The sequence below is a fragment of the Garra rufa genome, chromosome 23 (genome assembly GCF_049309525.1).
Source record: "Garra rufa chromosome 23, GarRuf1.0, whole genome shotgun sequence".
NCBI lineage: Eukaryota > Metazoa > Chordata > Actinopteri > Cypriniformes > Cyprinidae > Garra > Garra rufa.
Window position 1 is genome coordinate 35,410,389 of NC_133383.1, and position 27,147 is coordinate 35,437,535.

Consider the following 27,147-nt stretch of genomic DNA (forward strand, 5'->3'; position numbering starts at 1 on the left):
TGTTTTTATTTAAATGCCTTTAAAAGACGTGCAGTCATGTATAATTCTCAGTCGGACATCTCGGAGCTCATGTCTAACACACTGCTGAATGCAGCGCTTTCTGTATGAAAAAAAAATAGTCACAAACAACTGCATTTAGCTGTTGATATTTTCTAATGGGTGGACTGAATTAAATCGCTGCAATAATGTAATTTTAAAGGCGGTCAAATTTGTGCAAATTATGTCGTTCGTATCCATGTAAACTCGTTGAAAGCAATCTGTACGCGGTGAAGGAAATGCTTAGGGGTTTCAATAAATTCGCTCAAACAGCTGAATTCAGGTCTTGATGTGTTCTAATGGGTATTTACAATTAAATGGCTGGAATATTGTAATTTTAAAGGCGTTCTTTATATGCATTTTCCACCGAAATCAAAGTGAAAGTAAGTCTCAGCTCGGTTCGTTTGTGAAACTGAAAAGCTCATTTGCAGCTAAGGTAGTTCTTTAAAATATTCTTGTATATTTATTGTGTTGGATCGCTGGAGTGTTTTTATTTAAATGCTTTTAAAAGACGTGCAGTCATAATTCTCAGTCGGGTAAGTTAGCTCCGAGCCGTGAAAGCTCGTCTGTATAACACATTTGCTGAAGACAGTGCTTTAACTTTGAAATAAAACAGATCACAAAAGGCTGATTTGTTGATGTGTTCTAATGGGTATTTACAAACAAATCGCTGAAATATATTTATTTTAAAGGCGTTCTAATTCGTGCAATTTATGTTGTTTGTGAGCACATGTCGAGAGAGAGAGAAGACTAGTGCTGACGGCTTGTACAAGCGCTGAAGGGTGCGAGCTTTTCTTTTACAAGAACTACTCACAAACCACTGAATTTAGCTGTTGATATGTTCTAATGGGTATTTAGAGTTAAATCGCTGTAATATTTGAATTTTTAAGGCGGTATTTATTTGTATTTCCACCGATTTCAGAGTGACTGTAAGCAAGAGGTTTGAGTCCCGCCTCTTCAGTGGAGAGGTATTGCGCCTTTAGATGGCGCATTTTTTCTCAGCCCATTGAAATCCCATAGAAATTTTTCATGTAAAAAAATTAATATTAAATCAACTGTAAGTCTGATCATTCCAAAAAGATATAGCAACACTTTGGTGACCAGGGCCCAGGGCTCCGCCGAGTTTGGGGCTTGTAGCCTTAAAGCTCTAGGAGGAGTAGCGTATAGAATTTTAGTCTCAGAAGAAGTTTAATAATAACTAGAAGCTAAAGTTCGATGACAAACTTTAAATGTTGGCTTGGAGAAGCAAACCTGGCAGCCTTCGGGTAAAAGGGCCAGCCCAGAACACCATAGTGGATTAATATGTGTATTTTAGGTTAAAACGGCTTGCCATACTGGAATAAGTGATGAGCGCCTGCTTCAAAGCCGCGTCGCGTTGCCGTGCGGTTGAGCCGAAAAGCAGAAATAAGCAAGCATTTAAACTTTTTATTATATGACTGAACTATTATTGTGTTGAATCGCCGGAGTGTTTGTATTAAAATACCTTTAAAAGACGTGCAAATGATGTCTTTGTTAACAGACACATAAATGCAGCCGTGCATCTCATGTTAGTTAAGCCTATGAAAAACGTCATTTTCACCCAATGCAGGTCTTTAAAATATTCTTCTATATTTATTGTGTTGAATCGCTGGAGTGTTTTTATTTAAATGCCTTTAAAAGACGTGCAGTCATTTATAATTCTCAGTCGGACATCTCGGAGCTCATCATGTCTAACACACTGCTGAATGCAGCGCTTTCTGTATGAAAAAAAAAAAATAGTCACAAACAACTGCATTTAGCTGTTGATATTTTGTAATGGGTGGACTGAATTAAATCGCTGCAATATTATAATTTTAAAGGCGGTCAAATTTGTGCAAATTATGTCGTTCCTCTCCATGTAAACTCGTTGAAAGCAATCTGTACGCGGTGAAGGAAATGCTTAGGGGTTTCAATAAATTCGCTCAAACAGCTGAATTCAGGTCTTGATGTGTTTCTAATGGGTATTTACAATTAAATGGCTGGAGTATTGTAATTTTAAAGGCGTTATTTATATGCATTTTCCACCGAAATCAAAGTGAAAGTAAGTCTCAGCTCGGTAACATGTTCGTTAGTGAAACCTATTGAACAGCTCATTTGCAGCTAATGTAGTTCTTTAAAATATTCTTGTATATTTATTGTGTTGGATCGCTGGAGTGTTTTTATTTAAATGCTTTTAAAAGACGTGCAGTCATGTATAATTCTCAGTCAGGTTAGCTCCGATCCGTGAAAGCTTGTCTGTATAACACATTTGCTGAAGACAGTGCTTTAACTTTGAAATAAAACATATCACAAAAGGCTGATTTGTTGATGTGTTCTAATGGGTATTTACAAACAAATCGCTGAAATATATTTATATTAAAGGCGTTCTAATTCGTGCAATTTATGTTGTTTGTGAGCACATGTCGAGAGAGAGAGAGTGCTTACGGCTTGTATAAGTGCTGAAGGGTGCGATCTTTTCTTTTACAAGAACTACTCACAAACCACTGAATTTAGCTGTTGATATGTTCTAATGGGTATTTAGAGTTAAATCGCTGTAATATTTACATTTTTAAGGCGGTATTTATTTGTATTTCCACCGTTTTCAGAGTGACTGTAAGTAAGAGCTTTGAGTCCCGCCTCTTCAGTCAAGAGGTATTACTGTTAGAGGGCGCATTTTTTCTCAGCCCATGTAATTCATTGGGAAATTTGTCATATTCAAAAATTAATAATAAATCAACTGTACATCTGATCAGTCCAAATAGATATAGCAACTCTTTCGGGACAAGGGCCCAGGTCTCTGCCAAGTTTGGGCCTTGTGGCTTCAAAGGCCTCGGAGGAGTAGCTGTCAGAAATTCCTTTAGGTCATAAGAATAATAAAATATAATAATAAGTTTAAATAGCATAACAATATGTTGGCTTCTCCAAGCCAACATAATAACTAGAAGCTAAAGTTCGATGACAAACTTTAAATGTTGGCTTGGAGAGCCGAATTGGGCAGCCTTCAGGCAAAAGGGCCAGCCCAGAACACTTAGAGCTCTGTAATTGAACTGTTGCTAGTAAAAATGCTATAAGTAATGCTTAGTATATTTTAGGCTAAAACAGCTTGCCATAGTGGATTAATGTGTATTTTAGGTTAAAACGGCTTGCCATACTGGAATATGTGATGAGCGCCTGCTTCAAAGCCGCGTCGCGTTGCCGTGCGGTTGAGCCGAAAAGCAGAAATAAGCAAGCATTTAAACTTTTTATTATATGACTGTACTATTATTGTGTTGAATCGCTGGAGTGATTGTATTAAAATACCTTTAAAAGACGTGCAAATGATGTCTTTGTTAACAGACACATAAATGCAGCATCTCATGTTAGTTTGTTAAGCCTATGAAAAAAGTCATTTGCACCCAATGTAGGTCTTTAAAATATTCTTCTATATTTATTGTGTTGAATCGCTGGAGTGTTTTTATTTAAATGCCTTTAAAAAACGTGCAGTCATGTATAATTGTCAGTCGGACATCTCGGAGCTCATGTCTAACACACTGCTGTATGCAGCGATCTCTGTATGAAAACAAAATGCTCACAAACAACTGCATTTAGCTGTTGATATTTTCTAATGGGTGGAATGAATTAAATCGCTGCAATATTGTAATTTTAAAGGCGTTCTAATTCGTGCAAATTATGTCGTTCGTCTCCATGTAAACTCTTTGAAAGCAATCTGTACGCGGTGAAGGAAATGCTTAGGGGTTTCAATAAATTCGCTCAAACAGCTGAATTCAGGTCTTGATGTGTTTTAATGGGTATTTACAATTAAATGGCTGGAGTATTGTAATTTTAAAGGCGTTATTTATATGCATTTTCCACCGAAATCAAAGTGAAAGTAAGTCACAGCTCGGTAACATGTTCGTTAGTGAAACCTATTGAACAGCTCATTTGCAGCTAATGTAGTTCTTTAAAATATTCTTGTATATTTATTGTGTTGGATTGCTGGAGTGTTTTTATTTAAATGCTTTTAAAAGACGTGCAGTCATGTTTAATTCTCAGTCGGGTAAGTTAGCTCCGATCCGTGAAAGCTCGTCTGTATAACACATTTGCTGAAGACAGTGCTTTAACTTTGAAATAAAACAGATCACAAAAGGCTGATTTGTTGATGTGTTCTAATGGGTATTTACAAACAAATCGCTGAAATATATTTATTTTAAAGGCGTTCTAATTCGTGCAATTTATGTTGTTTGTGAGCACATGTAGAGAGAGAGTAGCCTAGTGCTGACGGCTTGTATAAGCGCTGAAGGGTGCGAGCTTTTCTTTTACAAGAACTACTCACAAACCACTGAATTTAGCTGTTGATATGTTCTAATGGGTGTTTAGAGTTAAATCGCTGTAATAATGACATTTTTAAGGCGATATTTATTTGTATTTCCACGGATTTCAGAGTGACTGTAAGTAAGAGGTTTGAGTCCCGCCTCTTCAGTCGAGAGGTATTACTGTTAGAGGGCGCATTTTTTCTCAGCCCATGTAATTCATTGGGAAATTTGTCATATTCAAAAATTAATAATAAATCAACTGTACATCTGATCAGTCCAAATAGATATAGCAACTCTTTCGGGACAAGGGCCCAGGTCTCTGCCAAGTTTGGGCCTTGTGGCTTCAAAGGCCTCGGAGGAGTAGCTGTCAGAAATTTCTGTAGGTCATAAGAATAATAATAACTAGAAGCTAAAGTTCGATGACAAACTTTAAATGTTGGCTTGGAGAAGCAAACCGGGCAGCCTTCGGGCAAAAGGGGCAGCCCAGAACACTTAGAGCTCTCTGATTGAATTGTTGCTAGTAAAAATGCTATTACGATAAGTAATGCTTAGTATATTTTAGGCTAAACAGCTTGCCATAGAGGATTTATGTGTATTTTAGGTTAAAACGGCTTGCCATACAACAAGTGTGCAGCGCGTGCTTGAAAGCGTTGCTGTGCGGTTGAGCCTAAAAGCAGAAATAAGCAAGCATTTAAGCTGTGTAATATATTACTTTACTATTATTGTGTTTAATCGCTGGAGTGTTTGTATTTAAATACCTTTAAAAGCCGTGCAAATTATGTCTTTGATGCAGATGAAGACTGAGCAGTGCATTCAATGTTAGTTAGTTAAGCCAGTGAAAAAAGTCATTTGCACTCAATGTAGGTCTTTAAAATATTCTTCTATATTTATTGTGTGCAATCGCTGGAGTGTTTGTATTTAAATGCCTTTAAAAGACGTGCAGTCATGTATAATTGTCAGTCGGACATCTCGGAGCTCATGTCTTAACACACTGCTGAACACATCACTCTCTGTATGAAAAAAAAAAAGCTCACAAACAACTGCATTTAGCTGTTGATATTTTCTAATGGGTGGACTGAATTAAATCGCTGCAATATTGTAATTTTAAAGGCGGTCAAATTCGTGCAAATTATGTCGTTCATCTCCATGTATACTCGTTTAAGGCAACCTGTATGCGGTGAAGGAAATGCTTAGGGGTTTCAATAAATTCGCTCAAACAGCTGAATTCAGGTCTTGATGTGTTCTAATGGGTATTTACAATTAAATGGCTGGAAAATTGTAATTTTAAAGGCGTTATTTATATGCATTTTCCACCGAAGTCAAAGTGAAAGTATAGGTCACAGCTCGGTAACATGTTCGTTAGTGAAACCTACTGAATAGCTCATTTGCAGCTAATGTTGTTCTTTAAAATATTCTTCTATATTTATTGTGTTGGATCGCTAGAGTGTTTTTATTTAAATGCTTTTAAAAGACGTGCAGTCATAATTCTCAGTCGAGTAAGTTAGCTCCGACCCGTTGTATAACACATTTGCTGAAGACAGTGCTTTAACTTTGAAATAAAACAGATCACAAAAGGCTGATTTGTTGATGTGTTCTAATGGGTATTTACAAATAAATCGCTGAAATATATTAATTTTAAAGGTGTTCTAATTCGTGCAAATTATGTTGTTTATAAGCACATAGAGAGAGTACATGCCGACGGCTTGTATAAGCGCTGACGGGTGCGAGCTTTTCTTTTACAAGAAATACTCACAAACCACTGAATTTAGCTGTTGATATGTTCTAATGGGTATTTAGAGTTAAATCGCTGTAATATTTACATTTTTAAGGCGGTATTTATTTCTATTTCCACCGTTTTCAGAGTGACTGTAAGTAAGAGGTTTGAATCCCGCCTCTTCAGTCGAGAGGTATTACTGTTAGAGGGCGCATTTTTTCTCAGCCCATGTAATTCATTGGGAAATTTGTCATATTTAAAAATTAATAATAAATCAACTGTACATCTGATCAGTCCAAATAGATATAGCAACTCTTTCGGGACCAGGGCCCAGGTCTCTGCCAAGTTTGGGCCTTGTGGCTTCAAAGGCCTCGGAGGAGTAGGTGTCAGAAATTTCTTTAGCTCATAAGAATAATAAAATATAACTAGAAGCTAAAGTTCGATGACAAACTTTAAATGTTGGCTTGGAGAAGCAAACCGGGCAGCCTTCGGGCAAAAGGGCCAGCCCAGAACACTTAGAGCTCTCTGATTGAATTGTTGCTAGTAAAAATGCTATTACGATAAGTAATGCTTAGTATATTTTAGGCTAAAACAGCTTGCCATGGAGGATTTATGTGTATTTTAGGTTAAAACGGCTTGCCATACAACAAGTGTGCAGCGCGTGCTTGAAAGCGTTGCTGTGCGGTTGAGCCTAAAAGCATTAATAAGCAAGCATTTAAGATGTGTAATATATTACTCCACTATTATTGTGTTTAATCGCTGGAGTGTTTGTAATTAAATACCTTTAAAAGACGTGCAAATTATGTCTTTGATGATGCAGATGAAGACTGAGCAGTGCATTCAATGTTAGTTAGTTAAGCCTGTGAAAAAAAAAGTCATTTGCACTCAATGTAGGTCTTTAAAATATTCTTCTATATTTATTGTGTGCAATCGCTGGAGTGTTTGTATTTAAATGCCTTTAAAAGACGTGCAGTCATGTATAATTGTCAGTCGGACATCTCGGAGCTCATGTCTAACACACTGAACACATCGCTCTCTGTATGAAAAAAAAAGCTCACAAACAACTGCATTTAGCTGTTGATATTTTCTAATGGGTGGACTGAATTAAATCGCTGCAATATTGTAATTTTAAAGGCGGTCAAATTCGTGCAAATTATGTCGTTCGTCTCCATGTATACTCGTTGAAAGCAATCTGTACACGGTGAAGGAATTGCTTAGGGTTTTCAATAAATTCGCTCAAACAGCTGAATTCAGGTCTTGATGTGTTCTAATGGGTATTTACAATTAAATGGCTGGAATATTGTAATTTTAAAGGCGTTATTTATATGCATTTTCCACCGAAGTCAAAGTGAAAGTATAGGTCACAGCTCGGTAACATGTTCGTTAGTGAAACCTATTGAATAGCTCATTTGCAGCTAATGTTGTTCTTTAAAACATTCTTCTATATTTATTGTGTTGGATCGCTAGAGTGTTTTTATTTAAATGCTTTTAAAAGACGTGCAATCATGTATAATATATTCTCAGTTGGGTAAGTTCCGAGCCGTGAAAGCTCGTCTGTGTAACACATTTGCTGAAGACAGTGCTTTAACTTTGAAATAAAACAGATCACAAAAGGCTGATTTGTTGATGTGTTCTAATGGGTATTTACAAATAAATCGCTGAAATATATTAATTTTAAAGGCGTTCTAATTCGTGCAAATTATGTTGTTTATGAGCACATACAGAGAGAGTACATGCTGACGGCTTGTAGTATAAGCGCTGAAGGGTGCGAGCTTTTCTTTTACAAGAACTACTCACAAACCACTGAATATAGCTGTTGATATGTTCTAATGGGTATTTAGAGTTAAATCGCTGTAATATTTAAATTTTTAAGGCGGTATTTATTTGTATTTCCACCGTTTTCAGAGTGACTGTAAGTAAGAGGTTTGAGTCCCGCCTCTTCAGTCGAGAGGTATTACTGTTAGAGGGCGCATTTTTTCTCAGCCCATGTAATTCATTGGGAAATTTGTCATATTCAAAAATTAATAATAAATCAACTGTACATCTGATCAGTCCAAATAGATATAGCAACTCTTTCGGGACAAGGGCCCAGGTCTCTGCCAAGTTTGGGCCTTGTGGCTTCAAAGGCCTCGGAGGAGTAGCTGTCAGAAATTTCTTTAGGTCATAAGAATAATAAAATATAATAATAATAATAACTAGAAGCTAAAGTTCGATGACAAACTTTAAATGTTGGCTTGGAGAAGCAAACCGGGCAGCATTGGGGCAAAAGGGCCAGCCCAGAACACTTAGAGCTCTCTAATTTAATTGTTGATAGTAAAAATGGCAGTATGACAAGAAATGCTTTGTTTATTTCAGGCTAAAACATCTTGCCATAGAGGATCGTGTGTGGATTTTAGGTTAAAAGAGCTTGCCATACTGGAATATGCGAAGAGCGCCTGCTTCAAAGCCGCGTTGCGTTGCCTTGCGGTTGAGCCGAAAAGCAGAAATATTCAAGCATTTAACCTTTTTATTATATCACTGTACTATTATTGTGTTGAATCGCTGGAGTGTTTGTATTAAAATACCTTTAAAAGAAGTGAAAATGATGTCTTTGTTAACAGACACATAAATGCAGCCGTGCATCTCATGTTAGTTAGTTAAGCCTATGAAAAAAGTCATTTGCACCCAATGTAGGTCTTTAAAATATTCTTCTATATATATTGTGTGCAATCGCTGGAGTGTTTGTATTTAAATGCCTTTAAAAGACGTGCAGTCATGTATAATTGTCAGTCGGACATCTCGGAGCTGTCTAACACACTGCTAAACACATCGCTCTCTGTATGAATACAAAATGCTCACAAACAACTGCATTTAGCTGTTGATATTTTCTAATGGGTGGACTGAATTAAATCGCTGCAATATTGTAATTTTAAAGGCGGTCAAATTCGTGCAAATTATGTCGTTCGTCTCCATGTATACTCGTTGAAGGCAACCTGTATGCGGTGAAGGAAATGCTTAGGGGTTTCAATAAATTCGCTCAAACAGCTGAATTCAGGTCTTGATGTGTTCTAATGGGTATTTACAATTAAATGGCTGGAATATTGTAATTTTAAAGGCGTTGTTTATATGCATTTTCCACCGAAGTCAAAGTGAAAGTATAGGTCACAGCTCGGTAACATGTTCGTTAGTGAAACCTACTGAATAGCTCATTTGCAGCTAATGTTGTTCTTTAAAATGAAGAGTTTGGTTGCAAAACGCGATAAACGCCATTTTTTGACATTTGGATTTTATTATTGGAAATCACTGTTCAGATGTACCTTAATCTATGTGTGAATTGCTGCCATTAATAAAATTTAAGAATGTACATTTTAGGCCTACTACAAAATTTATTTTTTTCACAAAACGCGATATCCGCCAGACCAGTTTCTTTACAAAGTGCGATATGACCGTACGTGCGCGAGCTCAGCATCCCCTGGGAAGAAAGTCACCGCCGGTGAAGTGCTCCGAGTTTGCTTATAGATTTAACGATAATATCAACACAAAAAACATGTATTTTTAAAAAGAGGATTCAATAGGCTAACTAAAAAACGTTTACCATTTAATTGTTAATACTGTGGGCGAGCTGTCAGTCACGTAGGTTAAACAGCTGTCTGTCAGTCAGAGAATCAAAGCTTCAGAGTCAAGCTAATGTCATGGATTTCGATGACGGATTGGAGCCGGTCATTCCAGCTGCTGTTGGGAGAAAGAGGAAGGCATCTAAAGAAAATCATCAAAGGGAGAAGACCGAACGGGCAAGGCATTCAGGGGAGGGAAAACATCCGAAAATGTATTGTGGTCATCGCGCGAGTAATGCTGGTCTGTGTCATTCCGACAAACTGTCATGTGAAGATGTAGCCTTCAACTTCACAAAAATGTATAAAAACGCTACAAAAGTGGACCGGGATAAAATACTCCTCCATCTCTCAACAATAAACGAATGCAGCAGGGAACGAGTCTCCGCTGATTTCAAGAAGGCCAGGGAGGTCCTGCGCTCCTCCCCATCACATGATGTCTGCAAGGCTACATTTCTAAGTTTATTTTTTAAATAATTAATTTTAATTATTATTATTATTATTATTATTATTATTACAGTGAAATAATACATTAAATATGATGGGGCGAGGCGAGCTTGTGTTGCGGACTCGGTGCAACAGAGACGAGAACTGTGACACCGCGTCTCCGCCCGCTCTGATCTTACAGGTTTCGTTTTCGAAAATACACACACACACACACACACACACACACACACACACACACAAATGGTTCACTAGCTTTTCTTAATGGTATTACAGTAGTAGAATATAGCCTAAGGTGGATATATAGCGTTTTGCAAAAATAAATAAATAAATAAATAAAGTCATGTTATGTTGTTCTGGCCAAAACTAACTCAGAATCTTATTATTATTAATCAATTTTTGTATATACTATTCCATATATTATATATTTATGATGTTTTTTTTTGTTTTTTGTTTTTTTCTACCAATTTAAGATGTTTGACAATGATAAGATAAGTATGTTGCATTTTGGCATGGTTTTTTGACTTATTTATGAACTATTTATCTACATACAATTAAATAAAAAATATCCTGGATTTGAAGAATATTGTGTCTCTGGCCTTCACTGAGCTCAAGTAATAGTTTTATGTACAAAAATTGTAAATTAACTTGACTGTTGATGTCTTAAATAATAATGTCAAATAACCAACATTTCTCAAAATGGATATATCTCGTTTTGCAACGAAACTCTTCAAATATTCTTCTATATTTATTGTGTTGGATCGCTAGAGTGTTTTTGTTTAAATGCTTTTAAAAGACGTGCACTCATGTATAATCATGTATAATATATTCTCAGTCGGGTAAGTTCCGAGCCTTGAAAGCTCGTCTGTATAACACATTTGCTGAAGACAGCGCTTTAAGTTTGAAATAAAACAGATCACAAAAGGCAGATTTGTTGATTTGTTCTAATGGGTATTTACAAATAAATCGCTGAAATATATTAATTTTAAAGGCGTTCTAATTCGTGCAAATTATGTTGTTTATGAGCACATACAGAGAGAGTACATGCTGACGGCTTGTATAAGCGCTGAAGGGTGCGAGCTTTTCTTTTACAAGAACTACTCACAAACCACTGAATTTAGCTGTTGATATGTTCTAATGGGTATTTAGAGTTAAATCGCTGTAATATTTAAATTTTTAAGGCGGTATTTATTTGTATTTCCACCGTTTTCAGAGTGACTGTAAGTAAGAGGTTTGAATCCCGCCTCTTCAGTCGAGAGGTATTACTGTTAGAGGGCGCATTTTTTCTCAGCCCATGTAATTCATTGGGAAATTTGTCATATTCAAAAATTAATAATAAATCAACTGTACATCTGATCAGTCCAAATAGATATAGCAACTCTTTCGGGACCAGGGCCCAGGTCTCTGCCAAGTTTGGGCCTTGTGGCTTCAAAGGCCTCGGAGGAGTAGGTGTCAGAAATTTCTTTAGCTCATAAGAATAATAAAATATAATAATAATAATAATAATAATAATAATAAGTTTAAATAGCATAACAATATGTTGGCTTCTCCAAGCCAACATAATAATAATAATAAGTTTAAATAGCATAACAATATGTTGGCTTCTCCAAGCCAACATAACTAGAAGCTAAAGTTCGATGACAAACTTTAAATGTTGGCTTGGAGAAGCAAACCGGGCAGCCTTCGGGCAAAAGGGCCAGCCCAGAACACTTAGAGCTCTCTGATTGAATTGTTGCTAGTAAAAATGCTATTACGATAAGTAATGCTTAGTATATTTTAGGCTAAACAGCTTGCCATAGAGGATTTATGTGTATTTTAGGTTAAAACGGCTTGCCATACAACAAGTGTGCAGCGCGTGCTTGAAAGCGTTGCTGTGCGGTTGAGCCTAAAAGCAGAAATAAGCAAGCATTTAAGCTGTGTAATATATTACTCTACTATTATTGTGTTTAATCGCTGGAGTGTTTGTATACCTTTAAAAGACGTGCAAATGATGTCTTTGATGCAGATGAAGACTGAGCAGTGCATTCAATGTTAGTTAGTTAAGCCAGTGAAAAAAGTCATTTGCACTCAATGTAGGTCTTTAAAATATTCTTCTATATTTATTGTGTGCAATCGCTGGAGTGTTTGTATTTAAATGCCTTTAAAAGACGTGCAGTCATGTATAATTGTCAGTTGGACATCTCGGAGCTCATAACACACTGCTGAACACAGCGCTCTCTGTATGAAAAAAAAATACTCACGAACAACTGCATTTAGCTGTTGATATTCTCTAATGGGTGGACTTAATTAAATCGCTGCAATATTGTAATTTTAAAGGCGGTCAAATTCGTGCAAATTATGTCGTTCGTCTCCATGTATCATAGTTGAAGGCAATCTGTACGCGGTGAAGGAAATGCTTCGGGTTTTCAATAAATTCGTTCAAACAGCTGAATTCAGGTCTTGATGTGTTCTAATGGGTATTTATAATTAAATGGCTGGAATATTGTAATTTTAAAGGCGTTATTTATATGCATTTTACACCGAAGTCAAAGTGAAAGTATAGGTTACAGCTCGGTAACATGTTCGTTAGTGAAACCTATTGAACAGCTCATTTGCAGCTAATATAGTTCTTTAAAATATTCTTGTATATTTTTTGTGTTGGATCGCTGGAGTGTTTTTATTTAAATGCTTTTAAAAGACGCGCAGTCATGTATAATTCTCAGTCGGGTAAATTAGCTCCGAGCCGTAAAGCTCATCTGTATAACACATTTGCTGAAGACAGTGCTTTAACTTTGAAATAAAACAGATCACAAAAGGTTGATTTGTTGATGTGTTCTAATGGGTATTTACAAATAAATCGCTGAAATATATAAATTTTAAAGGCACTCTAATTCGTGCAATTTATGTTGTTTATGAGCACATACAGAGAGAGTTCGTGCTGACGGCTTGTATACTCGCTGAAGGGTGCAAGCATTTCTTTTACAAGAACTGCTCACAAACCACTGAATTTAGCTGTTGATGTGTTCTAATGGGTATTTACAATTAAATCGCTGGAATATTTAATTTTAAAAGGCGGTATTTATTTGTATTTCCACCGATTTCAGAGTGACTGTAAGCAAGAGGTTTGAGTCCCGCCTCTTCAGTCGAGAGGTATTGCGCCTCTAGATGGCGCATTTTTTCTCAGCCCATTGAAAACCTATAGAAATTTTTCATGTAAAAAAATTAATATTAAATCAACTGTAAGTCTGATCATTCCAAAAAGATATAGCAACACTTTGGTGACCAGGGCCCAGGGCTCCGCCGAGTTTGGGGCTTGTAGCCTTAAAGCTCTAGGAGGAGTAGCGTATAGAATTTTAGTCTCAGAAGAATTTTAATAATAACTAGAAGCTAAAGTTCGATGACAAACTTTAAATGTTGGCTTGGAGAAGCAAACCGGGCAGCCTTCGGGCAAAAGGGCCAGCCCAGAACACTTAGAGCTCTCTGATTGAATTGTTGCTAGTAAAAATGCTATTACGATAAGTAATGCTTAGTATATTTTAGGCTAAAACTGCTTGCCATACAGGATTTATGTGTATTTTAGGTTAAAACGGCTTGCCATACAACAAGTGAGCAGCGGGTGCTTGAAAGCCACGACGCCTTGCTGTGCGGTTGAGCCTAAAAGCAGAAATAAGCAAGCATTTAAGCTGTGTAATATATTACTCTACTATTATTGTGTTTAATCGCTGGAGTGTTTGAATTTAAATACCTTTAAAAGACGTGCAAATGATGTCTTTGTTAACAGACACATAAATGCAGCCGTGCATCTCCTGTTAGTTAGTTAAGCCTATGAAAAAAGTCATTTGCACCCAATGCAGGTCTTTAAAATATTCTTCTATATTTATTGTGTGCAATCGCTGGAGTGTTTGTATTTACATGCCTTTAAAAGACGTTCAGTCATGTATAATTCTCAGACAGACATCTCGGAGCTCATGTCTACACTGCTGAACACAGCGCTCTCTGTATGGAAAAAAAAATACTCACAAACAACTGCATTTAGCTGTTGATATTTTCTAATGGGTGGAATGAATTAAATCGCTGCAATATTGTAATTTTAAAGGCGTTCTAATTCGTGCAAATTATATCGTTCTTCTCCATTTATACTCGTTGAAAGCAATCTGTACGCGGTGAAGGAAATGCTTAGGGTTTTGAATAAATTCGCTCAAACAGCTGAATTCAGGTCTTGATGTGTTCTAATGGGTATTTAAAATTAAATGGCTGGAATATTGTAAATTTAAAGGCGTTATTTATATGCATTTTCCACCAAAGTCAAAGTGAAAGTGTGGGTCACAGCTTGGTAACATGTTCGTTAGTGAAACCTATTGAATAGCTCATTTGCAGCTAATGTTGTTCTTTAAAATATTCTTGTATATTTATTGTGTTGGATCGCTGGAGTGTTTTTATTTAAATGCTTTTAAAAGACGTGCAGTCATGTATAATTCTCAGTCGGGTAACGTTAAAGCACTGTCTTCAGCAAATGTGTGTTATACAGATGAGCTTCACGGCTCGGAGCTAACTTAACTTTGAAATAAAACAGATCACAAAAGGCTGATTTGTTGATGTGTTCTAATGGGTATTTACAAATAAATCGCTGAAATATATTAATTTTAAAGGCGTTCTAATTCGTGCAAATTATTTTGTTTATGAGCACATACAGAGAGAGTTCGTGCTGACGGCTTGTATACTCGCTGAAGGGTGCAAGCTTTTCTTTTACAAGAACTGCTCACAAACCACTGAATTTAGCTGTTGCTGTGTTCTAATGGGTATTTAGAGTTAAATCGCTGTAATATTTACATTTTAAAAAGCCGTATTTATTTGTATTTCCACCGATTTCAGAGTGACTGTAAGCAAGAGGTTTGAGTCCCGCCTCTTCAGTGGAGAGGTATTGCGCCTCTAGATGGCGCATTTTTTCTCAGCCCATTGAAATCCTATATAAATTTTTCATGTAAAAAAATTAATATTAAATCAACTGTAAGTCTGATCATTCCAAAAAGATATAGCAACACTTTGGTGACCAGGGCCCAGGGCTCAGCCGAGTTTGGGGCTTGTAGCCTTAAAGCTCTAGGAGGAGTAGCGTATAGAATTTTAGTCTCAGAAGAAGTTTAATAATAATAATAATAATAATAATAAGTTTAAATAGCATAACAATATGTTGGCTTCTCCAAGCCAACATAATAATAATAAGTTTAAATAGCATAACAATATGTTGGCTTCTCCAAGCCAACATAACTAGAAGCTAAAGTTTGATGACAAACTTTAAATGTTGGCTTGGAGAGCCAAATTGGGCAGCCTTCGGGCAAAAGGGCCAGCCCAGAACACCATAGTGGATTAATATGTGTATTTTAGGTTAAAATGGCTTGCCATACTGGAATAAGTGATGAGCGCCTGCTTCAAAGCCGCGTCGCGTTGCCATGCGGTTGAGCCGAAAAGCAGAAATAAGCAAGCATTTAAACTTTTTATTATATGACTGAACTATTATTGTGTTGAATCGCTGGAGTGTTTGTATTAAAATACCTTTAAAAGACGTGCAAATGATGTCTTTGTTAACAGACACATAAATGCAGCAGTGCATCTCATGTTAGTTAAGCCTATGAAAAACGTCATTTGCACCCAATGTAGGTCTTTAAAATATTCTTCTATATTTATTGTGTGCAATCGCTGGAGTGTTTGTATTTAAATGCCTTTAAAAGACGTGCAGTCATGTATAATTCTCAGACGGACATCTCGGAGCTCATGTCTAACACACTGCTGAATGCAGCGCTCTCTGTATGAAAACAAAATGCTCACAAACAACTGCATTTAGCTGTTGATATTTTCTAATGGGTGGACTGAATTAAATCGCTGCAATATTGTAATTTTAAAGGCGTTCTAATTCGTGCAAATTATGTCGTTCGTCTCCATGTATACTCGTTGAAAGCAATCTGTACGCGGTGAAGGAAATGCTTAGGGGTTTCAATAAATTCGCTCAAACAGCTGAATTCAGGTCTTGATGTGTTCTAATGGGTATTTACAATTAAATGGCTGGAATATTGTAATTTTAAAGGCATTATTTATATGCATTTTCCACCAAATTCAAAGTGAAAGTAAGTCACAGCTCGGTAACATGTTCGTTAGTGAAACTGAACAGCTTATTTGCAGCTAATGTAGTTCTTTAAAATATTCTTGTATATTGATTGTGTTGGATCGCTGGAGTGTTTTTCTTTAAATGCTTTTAAAAGACGTGCAGTCATGTATAATTCTCAGTCGGGTAAGTTAGCTCCGATCCGTGAAAGCTCGCCTGTATAACACATTTGCTGAAGACAGTGCTTTAACTTTGAAATAAAACAGATCACAAAAGGCTGATTTGTTGATGTGTTCTAATGGGTATTTACAAATAAATCGCTGAAATATATTAATTTTAAAGGCGTTCTAATTCGTGCAAATTATGTTGTTTATGAGCACATACAGAGAGAGTACATGCCGACGGCTTGTATAAGCGCTGACGGGTGCGAGCTTTTCTTTTACAAGAAATACTCACAAACCACTGAATTTAGCTGTTGATATGTTCTAATGGGTATTTAGAGTTAAATCGCTGTAATATTTAAATTTTTAAAGCGGTATTTATTTGTATTTCCACCGATTTCAGAGTGACTGTAAGTAAGAGGTTTGAGTCCCGCCTCTTCAGTGGAGAGGTATTGCGCCTCTAGATGGCGCATTTTTTCTCAGCCCATTGAAATCCTATATAAATTTTTCATGCAAAAAAATTAATATTAAATCAACTGTAAGTCTGATCATTCCAAAAAGATATAGCAACACTTTCGTGACCAGGGCCCAGGGCTCCGCCGAGTTTGGGGCTTGTAGGCTTAAAGCTCTAGGAGGAGTAGCGTATAGAATTTTAGTCTCAGAAGAAGTTTAATAATAATAAGTTTAAATAGCATAACAATATGTTGGCTTCTCCAAGCCAACATAACTAGAAGCTAAAGTTCGATGACAAACTTTAAATGTTGGCTTGGAGAGCCAAACTGGGCAGCCTTGGGGCAAAAGGGCCAGCCCAGAACACTTAGAGCTCTCTAAATTGAATTGTTGCTAGTAAAAATGGCAGTACGACAAGAAATGCTTAGTATATTTTAGGCTAAAACAGCTTGCCATAGAGGATCATGTGTGGATTTTAGGTTAAAACGGCTTGCCATACTGGAATATTGCTCCATTAGAGGGCGAAATTTTAGGAATTTTTAATGTAAAAAAATTAATAATAAATCAACTGTAAGTCTGATCAGTCTAAAAAGATATAGCAACAATCTCGGGGTCAGGGCCCAGGGCTCTGCCGAGTTTGGGGCTTGTAGCCTTAAAGCTCTAGGAGGAGTAGCGTATAGAATTTTAGTCTCAGAAGAAGTTTAATAATAATAATAAGTTTAAATAGCATAACAATATGTTGGCTTCTCCAAGCCAACATAATAATAAGTTTAAATAGCATAACAATATGTTGGCTTCTCCAAGCCAACATAACTAGAAGCTAAAGTTCGATGACAAACTTTAAATGTTGGCTTGGAGAAGCAAACCGGGCAGCCTTTCGGGCAAAAGGGCCAGCCCAGAACACTTAGAGCTCTCTGATTGAATTGTTGCTAGTAAAAATGCTATTACGATAAGTAATGCTTAGTATATTTTAGGCTAAACAGCTTGCCATAGAGGATTTATGTGTATTTTAGGTTAAAACGGCTTGCCATACAACAAGTGTGCAGCGCGTGCTTGAAAGCGTTGCTGTGCGGTTGAGCCTAAAAGCAGAAATAAGCAAGCATTTAAGCTGTGTAATATATTACTCTACTATTATTGTGTTTAATCGCTGGAGTGTTTGTATACCTTTAAAAGACGTGCAAATGATGTCTTTGATGCAGATGAAGACTGAGCAGTGCATTCAATGTTAGTTAGTTAAGCCAGTGAAAAAAGTCATTTGCACTCAATGTAGGTCTTTAAAATATTCTTCTATATTTATTGTGTGCAATCGCTGGAGTGTTTGTATTTAAATGCCTTTAAAAGACGTGCAGTCATGTATAATTCTCAGTCGGACATCTCGCTCTCATAACACACTGCTGAACACAGCGCTCTCTGTATGAAAAAAAAAATACTCACGAACAACTGCATTTAGCTGTTGATATTTTCTAATGGGTGGACTGAATTAAATCGCTGCAATATTGTAATTTTAAAGGCGGTCAAATTCGTGCAAATTATGTCGTTCGTCTCCATGTATCATAGTTGAAGGCAATCTGTACGCGGTGAAGGAAATGCTTCGGGTTTTCAATAAATTCGTTCAAACAGCTGAATTCAGGTCTTGATGTGTTCTAATGGGTATTTATAATTAAATGGCTGGAATATTGTCATTTTAAAGGCGTTATTTATATGCATTTTCCACCGAGTTCAAAGTGAAAGTAAGTCACAGCTCGGTAACATGTTCGTTAGTGAAACTGAAAAGCTCATTTGCAGCTAATATAGTTCTTTAAAATATTCTTGTATATTTATTGTGTTGGATCGCTGGAGTGTTTTTATTTAAATGCTTTTAAAAGACGCGCAGTCATGTATAATTCTCAGTCTGGTAAGTTAGCTCCGAGCCGTAAAGCTCATCTGTATAACACATTTGCTGAAGACAGTGCTTTAACTTTGAAATAAAACAGATCACAAAAGGTTGATTTGTTGATGTGTTCTAATGGGTATTTACAAATAAATCGCTGAAATATATAAATTTTAAAGGCACTCTAATTCGTGCAATTTATGTTGTTTATGAGCACATACAGCTCGAGAGTTCGTGCTGACGGCTTGTATACTCGCTGAAGGGTGCAAGCTTTTCTTTTACAAGAACTGCTCACAAACCACTGAATTTAGCTGTTGATGTGTTCTAATGGGTATTTAGAGTTAAATCGCTGTAATATTTAAATTTTAAAAAGCGGTATTTATTTGTATTTCCACCGATTTCAGAGTGACTGTAAGCAAGAGGTTTGAGTCCCGCCTCTTCAGTGGAGAGGTATTGCGCCTCTAGATGGCGCATTTTTTCTCAGCCCATTGAAATCCTATAGAAATTTTTCATGTAAAAAAATTAATATTAAATCAACTGTAAGTCTGATCATTCCAAAAAGATATAGCAACACTTTGGTGACCAGGGCCCAGGGCTCCGCCGAGTTTGGGGCTTGTAGCCTTAAAGCTGTAGGAGGAGTAGCGTATAGAATTTTAGTCTCAGAAGAATTTTAATAATAACTAGAAGCTAAAGTTCGATGACAAACTTTAAATGTTGGCTTGGAGAGCCAAATTGGGCAGCCTTCGGGCAAAAGGGCCAGCCCAGAACACTTAGAGCTCTCTGATTGAATTGTTGCTAGTAAAAATGCTATTACGATAAGAAATGCTTAGTATATTTTAGGCTAAACAGCTTGCCATAGAGGATTTATGTGTATTTTAGGTTAAAACAGCTTGCCATACAACAAGTGTGCAGCGCGTGCTTGAAAGCGTTGCTGTGCGGTTGAGCCTAAAAGCATTAATAAGCAAGCATTTAAGCTGTGTAATATATTACTCTACTATAATTGTGTTTAATCGCTGGAGTGTTTGTATTTAAATACCTTTAAAAGACGTGCAAATTATGTCTTTGATGATGCAGATGAAGACTGAGCAGTGCATTCAATGTTAGTTAGTTAAGCCTGTGAAAAAAGTAATTTGCACTCAATGTAGGTCTTTAAAATATTCTTCTATATTTATTGTGTTGAATCGCTGGAGTGTTTGTATTTAAATGCCTTTAAAAGACGTGCAGTCATGTATAATTCTCAGTCGGACATCTCGGAGCTCATGTCTAACACACTGCTGAACACATCGCTCTCTTTATGAAAACAAAATGCTCACAAACAACTGCATTTAGCTGTTGATATTTTCTAATGGGTGGACTGAATTAAATCGCTTCAATATTGTAATTTTAAATGCGTTCTAACTCGTGCAAATTATGTCGTTCGTCTCCATGTATACTCGTTGAAAGCAATCTGTACGCGGTGAAGGAAATGCTTAGGGTTTTCAAAAAATTCGCTCAAACAGCTGAATTCAGGTCTTGATGTGTTATAATGGGTATTTACAATTAAATGGCTGGAATATTGTAATTTTAAAGGCATTATTTTATATGCATTTTCCACCGAGTTCAAAGTGAAAGTAAGTCACAGCTCTGTAACATGTTCGTTAGTGAAACGTATTGAAAAGCTCATTTGCAGCTAATGTAGTTCTTTAAAATATTCTTGTATATTTATTGTGTTGGATCGCTGGAGTGTTTTTATTTAAATGCTTTTAAAAGACGTGCAGTCATGTATAATTCTCAGTCGGGTAAGTTAGCTCCGATCCGTGAAAGCTCGTCTGTATAACACATTTGCTGAAGACAGTGCTTTAACTTTGAAATAAAACAGATCACAAAAGGCTGATTTGTTGATGTGTTCTAATGGGTATTTACAAACAAATCGCTGAAATATATTTATTTTAAAGGCGTTCTAATTCGTGCAATTCATGTTGTTTGTGAGCACATGTAGAGAGAGAGTAGCCTAGTGCTGACGGCTTGTATAAGCGCTGAAGGGTGCGAGCTTTTCTTTTACAAGAACTACTCACAAACCACTGAATTTAGCTGTTGATATGTTCTAATGGTTATTTAGAGTTAAATCGCTGTAATAATTAAATTTTTAAGGCGATATTTATTTGTATTTCCACCGATTTCAGAGTGACTGTAAGTGAGAGGTTTGAGACCCGCCTCTTCAGTCGAGAGGTATTACTGTTAGAGGGCGCATTTTTTGTCAGCCCATGTAATTCATTGGGAAATTTGTCATATTCAAAAATTAATAATAAATCAACTGTACATCTGATCAGTCCAAATAGATATAGCAACTCTTTCGGGACAAGGGCCCAGGTCTCTGCCAAGTTTGGGCCTTGTGGCTTCAAAGGCCTCGGAGGAGTAGCTGTCAGAAATTTCTTTAGGTCATAAGAATAATAAAATATAACTAGAAGCTAAAGTTCGATGACAAACTTTAAATGTTGGCTTGGAGAGCCAAACCGGGCAGCCTTGGGGCAAAAGGGCCAGACCAGAACACTTAGAGCTCTCTAATTGAATTGTTGCTAGTAAAAATGGCAGTACGACAAGAAATGCTTAGTATATTTTAGGCTAAAACAGCTTGCCATAGAGGATCGTGTGTGGATTTTAGGTTAAAACAGCTTGCCATACTGGAATATTGCTCCATTAGAGGGCGAAATTTTAGGAATTTTTAATGCAAAAAAATTAATATTAAATCAACTGTAAGTCTGATCATTCCAAAAAGATATAGCAACACTTTCGTGACCAGGGCCCAGGGCTCCGCCGAGTTTGGGGCTTGTAGCCTTAAAGCTCTAGGAGGAGTAGCGTATAGAATTTTAGTCTCAGAAGAAGTTTAATAATAATAATAACTAGAAGCTAAAGTTCGATGACAAACTTTAAATGTTGGCTTGGAGAAGCAAACCGGGCAGCCTTCGGGTAAAAGGGCCAGCCCAGAACACCATAGTGGATTAATATGTGTATTTTAGGTTAAAACGGCTTGCCATACTGGAATAAGTGATGAGCGCCTGCTTCAAAGCCGCGTCGCGTTGCCGTGCGGTTGAGCCGAAAAGCAGAAATAAGCAAGCATTTAAACTTTTTATTATATGACTGAACTATTATTGTGTTGAATCGCTGGAGTGTTTGTATTAAAATACCTTTAAAAGACGTGCAAATGATGTCTTTGTTAACAGACACATAAATGCAGCCGTGCATCTCATGTTAGTTAAGCCTATGAATAACGTCATTTTCACCCAATGCAGGTCTTTAAAATATTCTTCTATATTTATTGTGTTGAATCGCTGGAGTGTTTTTATTTAAATGCCTTTAAAAGACGTGCAGTCATTTATAATTCTCAGTCGGACATCTCGGAGCTCATCATGTCTAACACACTGCTGAATGCAGCGCTTTCTGTATGAAAAAAAAAATAGTCACAAACAACTGCATTTAGCTGTTGATATTTTGTAATGGGTGGACTGAATTAAATCGCTGCAATATTATAATTTTAAAGGCGGTCAAATTTGTGCAAATTATGTCGTTCGTCTCCATGTAAACTCGTTGAAAGCAATCTGTACGCGGTGAAGGAAATGCTTAGGGGTTTCAATAAATTCGCTCAAACAGCTGAATTCAGGTCTTGATGTGTTTCTAATGGGTATTTACAATTAAATGGCTGGAGTATTGTAATTTTAAAGGCGTTATTTATATGCATTTTCCACCGAAATCAAAGTGAAAGTAAGTCTCAGCTCGGTAACATGTTCGTTAGTGAAACCTATTAAACAGCTCATTTGCAGCTAATGTAGTTCTTTAAAATATTCTTGTATATTTATTGTGTTGGATCGCTGGAGTGTTTTTATTTAAATGCTTTTAAAAGACGTGCAGTCATGTATAATTCTCAGTCAGGTTAGCTCCGATCCGTGAAAGCTTGTCTGTATAACACATTTGCTGAAGACAGTGCTTTAACTTTGAAATAAAACAGATCACAAAAGGCTGATTTGTTGATGTGTTCTAATGGGTATTTACAAACAAATCGCTGAAATATATTTATTTTAAAGGCGTTATAATTCGTGCAATTTATGTTGTTTGTGAGCACATGTCGAGAGAGAGAGAAGCCTAGTGCTTACGGCTTGTATAAGTGCTGAAGGGTGCGATCTTTTCTTTTACAAGAACTACTCACAAACCACTGAATTTAGCTGTTGATATGTTCTAATGGGTATTTAGAGTTAAATCGCTGTAATATTTACATTTTTAAGGCGGTATTTATTTGTATTTCCACCGTTTTCAGAGTGACTGTAAGTAAGAGGTTTGAGTCCCGCCTCTTCATTCGAGAGGTATTACTGTTAGAGGGCGCATTTTTTCTCAGCCCATGTAATTCATTGGGAAATTTGTCATATTCAAAAATTAATAATAAATCAACTGTACATCTGATCAGTCCAAATAGATATAGCAACTCTTTCGGGACAAGGGCCCAGGTCTCTGCCAAGTTTGGGCCTTGTGGCTTCAAAGGCCTCGGAGGAGTAGCTGTCAGAAATTCCTTTAGGTCATAAGAATAATAAAATATAATAATAAGTTTAAATAGCATAACAATATGTTGGCTTCTCCAAGCCAACATAATAATAATAATAAGTTTAAATAGCATAACAATATGTTGGCTTCTCCAAGCCAACATAATAATAATAATAAGTTTAAATAGCATAACAGTATGTTGGCTCTCCAAGCCAACATAATAATAATAAGTTTAAATAGCATAACAATATGTTGGCTTCTCCAAGCCAACATAATAATAATAAGTTTAAATAGCATAACAATATGTTGGCTTCTCCAAGCCAACATAATAAGTATGATTTAGAAATGCACACACCTCTCAGAAAAGGTCTAACAGCTGAAAATGCATATCAGAGCAAAAACCAAGTCCTGAGGTCAAGATAACTGCCTGTAGAGCTCAGTGACAGACTTGCGTTAAGGCAATGATCTAGGGAAGAGTTCAGAAAAAAAATCTGCTGCATTGAAGGTTCACAGAAGCATTATCCATAATGGAAGACGATTGGAACAACTAGGACTCTAGAAAATGTCTGCCAGCCCCCATCCAAGCTGACAGAGCTTGAGAGGTGAAAAGGTGAGGCAAAGAATGGCAGATAATTGCCAAATGCAGATGTGCAAAGCCTGTCACATCATACCCCAAAACACTTGAGGCTGTAAAGGTGCTTCAACTATGAACTGAGTTAAGGGTATGAATACTTATGCAATGTACTTGTACAGTGTACTCAGTGTTTTATTTTTACTACATTTGTAAAATTTGCAAATCAGTTTTTTCCTTTGTCATTATTATGGTGTATGGAGTGTAAATTGATGTGGGGAAAAACTAATTTAAAGATGTGTAACATAATGCTGCAACAAAACAAGTCACTGTATGCCTTTAAATCAAGTGGAAAAACTGCAGCTAAACCCAAAATCACTTCATATTATCTTACTTGATGATTCAGCGGTCAGCCTTAAAAAAATAGTGCAGTATAAAAAATAAATAACAGGCAAAAAACACCCATGACACGTCAAATAAATGCAGGTCAGCGCACAGACCGTACGCCTCATTTATGCACGAGACCTAAGGTCATTGTATACACTGGAGCTCATCCAAATGTACGCCATAGCTGGTGGTGAGACACGGCTTACTTCAGGACGAAACTATGCGGTGAGCCATTACTGAGTCAACTGAAGTATAAGCAGCAATAGTGGGCCTCCGCTAAGTGTTTTCATTTAGACAAGAACACAGGCTCTTTCTCTTGCAAAAACAGCACCACCAGCACTAGATTCAGATATCAGTCAGATACAACACTGAAACCACGATAAAGCTTCATAATCTTGAGGAATTCAGTTCATTGCATCATATCTGCTCCCTTTAGAGTAGTGGTCTGTGATGCATTACTAACATGCAGAAACTGCAGATTCGGACTTACTGATGGCAGCTGTGCCATTCCCAGGTGTAGCGTGGCCTGCTGGGAAGAAAGTCGGAGGTGCCTTGGTTCTTGACTCGCTGGGGGAACCTCAGCAGCATACGTGTGTCGTAGTCTCTCACGCTGGACCTGTATGCAGTGCTGCTCGACAAAAACAGCCCAACGGTTACAAAATATCAGACATTCCTTAAGTGTCTCATATTGTCCCAATAGCTTTCAGCATGTGTGTCTTGGCCCCGTGGCCACATTTCAAGTGCACATGGAACAACTACAGATGCACGTTTCCAAAGAAATCAGACTGGGCTTTTTTGTGCGCGTGTGCCCCAGTAATGTGTTTCGCAGTCATGCATGTGATTCATTTTTCCATATAAACAGCTTTATGTGAAATGTGTTTGTAGGGTTTCTCGCTTCCCATTGTGGCAGGACTTTCGTTTAATTCTTTCCCCTCTCACAGGGCTGGTTTGAGTTATAGGATGTTCCTACCACATGGGTTTTAAATAAGTTCTCATGACTCATCTGTTACACTTGGAGGAATGTGAGCTCGCTTGCTCGCTTTCTCTGGTTTCTCAAAAAACCTGATTACATTCTTCTGGTTTTTATCAGTAAAAATACCTCGACAAGCAGTTTTCCTCAGCGGCGCATCTGAGATTGTACATCGGAACTCTCTGCACGTAGGCGGACGCTTGGATGTAGTATGGGTCTCCAACAAGATCAGGCAGACCTATAAAACAGGTTCAAGAAAATGCACAGAATTTAAAAAAATAAATATAGGAAATTATTTCAAAACAGCTTATACTAGCCTGCCAACCTGCTAAATGCACAAAATCTCTCAAAAAACCAGACCACCCTAACCAGAAAACTACCATAGCCTGTTTTTTTTTTTTTGTTTGTTTGTTTTTGCAAGGATGCCATTATTCCAAAATAACAGTTTCAGTTAAATTAAACACTTGTAATTATGCAATTAAAATAGAAGAGGAGGATCCGGTGGCGTCATGCTCTTCAGTCAACGGCGAGAATTTCAAACACTTTTTTTTTAAGTTTTTCTTATTTGAGTGGGATAGTTTTTATTTGACCAATACATGGTGGACAGATTATGCATTTTGCGACAAAATGTGATTGACCAAAATTGACATCAACACAACCAATGCTATCTTAAGACCATATTTTACGAGGTGGCTAATTCGTACAAATTCGTACAACCTCACCAAAAAAATCTGTAAAATTTACAATAACATTTTACCATTAAAATACAGTAGCAACATTTTAGGTTTTACAGATTTAACTTAAATTTACATTTAAATACTGTCATTTCATTAACTGATATAATGTTAATATACCAATTTATGGAAGTACTGAAATCTATTTTTACTAGGGATGCACCGATCCTTATCGGTCGATAACTTCCGCGTTTTGTCAGTAAAGCCGGTTCTGTAATCAGCGGTAAATGCCATCAGGTGCGTGATTTCACGTTGAGCCGTATATACTACACACAGCCGTTGTTTACCGACGAGCTGCGCACATTCACACTGATAATGAACATTGCTATGCGCAGCTCGTCGGTAAACAACGGCTGTGTGTAGTATATACGGCTCAACGTGAAATCACGCACCTGATGGCATTTACCGCTGATTACAGAACCGGCTTTACTGACAAAACGCGCAAGCTTTATCGACCGATTGGTATCGGTGCATCCCTAATTTTTACCTTTGTAATACACTGATAACCACCAAAAGTAGGTGGTGATGAGAAAGTTCTCAGGATGAACCAAAGCCCATCACAAGCAGCTTTTAAAAACTAACATATATCAAAGATGCACATTGTCTTTCACAAAAACACTAAACACTATCACGCGCATGCAACTGAAATAATAAATATTAATTTACCAACATTAGATGTAACATACAACCCTAATGTACACAACTGATAAGAAAAAAATAGGGAGTAACATAGTTATTTCAACAAAAAATCATCAAATGTGAAATGTAACGCAGAAAATTCTAGGAATGTCAATTTGCGGTTAATTACTGTGAATTATACGTTCTTTTTCTACTTCTAAAAATGGTACTGTAAAATTACATGTATTGTCCAATACAGTTTTTCAGCGTATATAGTGGGGGAACTTACCGTTAACCAATTAATAGGTTTTTACTGGAGCATTTTTACAGTCTTTTACCGTTAAAATCACAATTTTTACAGTATATGATTTGTCTAGACCCCAGTGACCAGGGTTGCCAGGTTTTTGCAACAAAACCCACCTAATTGCTACTCAAAACTTGACCAAAACTAGCCCAATCGGGTTTTGGTGGGGGGTCCCCCAGTAAAAATCGCGTTCCGAGGGGTTTTCCCAGGTTAATAATGCATTTCCATTACAGATTTGTGCAAAACTTTTGTGATGTTTTATAAAAAACTGTTGCGTAATGACAGCGTTTCCATTAACCAATGTTATGCGACTAAAACTTAATTTTTTCCTCTCACGATAAGTCATGGCGATGGATGTTGACAGGTTTACTATGTCAAAGCCACCACATTAAGCGTTAATTGTAATCATAGGAGACGTAGAGAC

General features: G+C 36.9%; 1 protein-coding gene across 1 annotated transcript in view; it reads right to left on the bottom strand.

The window, feature by feature from the left end:
- The window catches only part of loxa (lysyl oxidase a), a 53,914-nt gene that overhangs the window by 21,932 nt on the left and 4,835 nt on the right, over window positions 1-27,147 (bottom strand). The window contains exons 3-4 of the mRNA XM_073829689.1: window positions 25,197-25,305; window positions 24,588-24,725 (exon numbers count right to left, since the gene is read on the bottom strand). Of these exons, the coding sequence (XP_073685790.1) occupies window positions 24,588-24,725; window positions 25,197-25,305 (247 nt within the window). The remainder of the gene's footprint in view (window positions 1-24,587; window positions 24,726-25,196; window positions 25,306-27,147) is intronic.